Here is a 3467-nt window from a genome sequence, read left to right on the forward strand (position 1 = left end):
TATCTGCCCATATAGATAGTGGGAGAGGGCTAGTTATGATTTGAGTTGGGTTGATAAAAGCCCAATATAAGTGGGTTTGGATTTCAAGACCAGAACAAAAGAAAAATAAAAATAGAGGGTTTAGTCGTTAGATTTGTATTTGTGAATTGATTAATTGTTCCGTTCCTGGTTGCGGTGATTGTTGGAGTCGGAAGAAACTCAAGAAAGTGGTAGTGGCAGAGAAAGAGAGCGCGATGCAAGGCGGTGAGGAAGTAAGCATAGAGGAGTTAGCCTCCAATCTTTCCACCTACAAGGATCAACTCCACCAGGTAACTGCTCCACCCTCCAACCCCAAACCAACTTAGGGTTTTTCTCTTACCAATTTGTTCTTTCCATCATTTTTACTTTCTCGCTTCAATTCCGATTAATACCTAAACACTACGATGACCTAGCCTTTTGTCGTTACTGTAACAATCAATTTTGCATATTCGCGTGTGAATTAATTTTTCACTATCCAATAAGAGGGGTTTCTTTTGGATTTCGTATGCAATAATATGCCCAATTCTTCTGCATGTGCCGGTAAACCCAATTCTTCTGCTCTTTTCAGCTCAGCTGCTGTAACAGCACCAAGTACAGTTTCTGACTCAACTTCCAAAATTCCATTATTATTATTTGTTTTCTTAAAAAAAAAAATAATGAATGGTAAGGTCCTTTCATTGCTGCTTGTTTCCACTTGGATACGCAACTTCAAATATGAGGCTACATAAATTTATCTATATGTTTGGTTATATGCAAATGGGACTTGTAAAAGTCTCAGACTCAATAAAGAATAGTATATTCAATGGAGGGTATCTCAAATTCTCAATAGTTGGAACCTTGAAGTAGAGGTAGACCAAGGAAAATTATAGTTAAAATCTTGGGTTCTAGAAAATGGCTCGTCTACAATAGGATATGATGACATCATTTTATCTATGCAGTTGACCCTGCCTATTGAGAAAATATTTATTCTTGTTGTTGAATATGCCCTATGTGGTTTTTGTATCTATCTAAAATTATCACTTGTATTCCTGTCAAGAAAAAAGACATTATTACTTTCATTGCTTTTCAAAGGATAGTTTATGACTGCCATTATTGCCCCTTACAGTATCAATGTCATGAACATAGTTTGTTCCCTCATTAAATCTCAGCATTCCCTGATATGAAAATTAACTTGTTTATTGCTTTTCTCCTTCATATGTGGATCAGGTTAGACAACTTTTAAAAGATGAGCCTGGAAATTCTGAGTATGTGGACATGGAAAGGGAGCTTAATGAGGTATGGCTTTATCATATGTTTTACCTCTCTTCCGTTTTTTTCCCCTTGTTATTCATTGAATCATTGATTCATCTGAAGATATTGTGTCGACCTGATTTTCTTATTGCTCATCCTCCTTTAGGGGGAAAAAATCTGAATTAATAAATGATTGTTTCTTAAGAAAGCAGATCTCTACCTTCTTACCTAGCTTCCATAAAGGCATGAGCGACTGATGTATGGACAGCTAAGCTTTCTTTGCATCTCATTTTGTTTTAAGTTTTCAACCAATGAAACTCTAGTGGCCTTTGTTCAGATTTGTCCTCCTTTGTTAGTTTAAAAAGGTGAGATAGTGTTCTGTTTCAAAGTGAAGTACTGTTATAGTTTAGTTAAAATTGCAGATCTTGAGGAGCATGGGAAATTTAAAAACAAAAAACAAAAGGAAATTAGATCTATCTACCAAAAGCAAATGTGAACCTCATCAAAATACACATCACTTCTATCTTGGTTCTTTGCAGGTGTGCTCTGTGTCGTGATGTCCAGCATGATTTCCCCCCTCACCTGATATGAGATGTTCACACTGAGATTCTAAGTTAGAATTTTGACATTAATTTGGCTTATGATGCACCAAATTTCTGAAAAGTATTTGGTTTACTGAATTGGACGGTGGCCTAAAATTGTGTGACACAGGTGATTGCTTTGACGGAAGAACTCCTTGCAACTGCTAAGCAAAATGAAATATGTGGTTCAGATGCTGGTCCAAATGCTAGTGCACCTTCTACTTTGTCAAAACCTAAGGATAATGAAGTGGTATGTCTTATTTGTTATCCTGACTGTCAGTGAAACTGTGAATCTGAATGGTGTAGCATATTGTATATTGTCTTTAAAGCTTAAGCTACTTTGCTTTCACAGCTGTACTTAACAGCCCCTTGTTGGTTTGAGATTATATGAGCAAGTGCTCATTTCAAATGATTGAAATTATTTAAATGCAATATTTTTCTCATGATCATAATTAACTGCTTTTGTTATTTCACTCTTAGGAGCGGGAGATCAGTTATGATCATCAAGATAAATATCCTATTGGCAGTAAAGTTCAGGCTGTTTGGAGTGAAGACGGGGAATGGTATATTCAGCAATTAATTTCTTTCTGTTTGTCCATTTATTTATATGCATTTTACTTTCCATTTCATTTATCTATTGTTTTTATTTATGTTTAATATTTTGTAAAATAATTGGCCAGGTATGAAGCAACAATAGAGGCATATACACCAAATGGTTATTTTGTTTCCTATGACAACTGGGGAAACAAAGAAGAGGTGTGTTTCTAAAGTACTTTGTTACATAAATGATCCCAATATTAGATTTCACTAACTGTATTCTTGTTTATAGAGATTCCTTTTCTATTTGCCCTTTATAATTACATTCTAAAATATTGTTTTCAGCTTATTCATTCTCAAGCTAGGTATCTTGTGTTGATGGCAGTTGCTTATGTGCAGGTGGATCCTGCGAATATAAGGCCAATTCAAGAGGGTACTGTCGATGCTTTGTTAGAAGCTGAGCGAGTTGCTGAAGCTACAAAGCAGGCTATCAAACGGAAAATTGCACAGGCGGCAACTATCGATGTCCAGTCACGAAGTTTACCGGCAAAGCTTCGTATAGAACCGGATGACCCTGAGGATGTGGTGAGTTATTAAATAAGATTATCATTTCCTAATGTTTCCCCCTTATCTATAAAATTTATTAGTTTCTATACATAGAATGCTTGTTGCCAGTATTAATGGGAGTGTTTGACTAAACCGCTTTTGCTATCTAGATAGTCTTGAGTTTGTCTCTTGCTCTCTCTGCCACTTCTGATAATTATTTTCTGGATGACAAAGACACTTGAGTGTCTCTGAAGTTGTTATTTTATCCAAGTTTGTCTGCTCAATTAGCTAGAGTGCTTTTGATTATGCCTTTGCTGAATGCTGACTTAAATATAACAGAAAGCTTCCAAACGCAAGAAAATACATGCCTTTAAGTCAAAGATGCGGATGGAGCAACTTGAAGTCACACAAAATAAGCGCCAAAATGCTTGGCAGCAGTTTCAGTCAACCAAAGGAAAGGCAAAGAAGGTACTACTCAATTTTGTTAATTTGTATCTTAGTTATTATTATTATTATTATTATTATTATTATTATTATTATTATTTCATGGCTTTA

General features: G+C 35.5%; 1 protein-coding gene and 1 long non-coding RNA gene across 3 annotated transcripts in view; one reads left to right on the forward strand and one right to left on the reverse strand.

Annotated features, from left to right (window-relative positions):
• LOC107635848 (survival of motor neuron-related-splicing factor 30) overlaps nucleotides 107-3467 on the forward strand; it is a 4724-nt gene continuing 1363 nt past the window's right edge. Inside the window, exons 1-8 of one of the 2 annotated variants that reach the window (XM_021103201.1) lie at nucleotides 162-308; nucleotides 587-609; nucleotides 1225-1293; nucleotides 1960-2079; nucleotides 2310-2392; nucleotides 2510-2585; nucleotides 2766-2951; nucleotides 3252-3380. In XM_021103201.1, coding sequence (XP_020958860.1) covers nucleotides 1273-1293; nucleotides 1960-2079; nucleotides 2310-2392; nucleotides 2510-2585; nucleotides 2766-2951; nucleotides 3252-3380 — 615 coding nt within the window. In that variant the 5' untranslated portion in view covers nucleotides 162-308; nucleotides 587-609; nucleotides 1225-1272. Of the gene's footprint in view, nucleotides 309-586; nucleotides 610-1224; nucleotides 1294-1959; nucleotides 2080-2309; nucleotides 2393-2509; nucleotides 2586-2765; nucleotides 2952-3251; nucleotides 3381-3467 lie in introns of both variants that reach the window. The other variant, XM_016339407.2, reaches the window with a different exon arrangement.
• Nucleotides 616-3467, reverse strand: part of LOC110262675 — an 11083-nt gene continuing 8231 nt past the window's right edge. The window contains exon 3 of the long non-coding RNA XR_002347594.1: nucleotides 616-1321. This is a non-coding gene — a long non-coding RNA (uncharacterized LOC110262675). The remainder of the gene's footprint in view (nucleotides 1322-3467) is intronic.

The sequence above is a fragment of the Arachis ipaensis genome, chromosome B01 (assembly GCF_000816755.2).
Source record: "Arachis ipaensis cultivar K30076 chromosome B01, Araip1.1, whole genome shotgun sequence".
Lineage (NCBI taxonomy): Eukaryota > Viridiplantae > Streptophyta > Magnoliopsida > Fabales > Fabaceae > Arachis > Arachis ipaensis.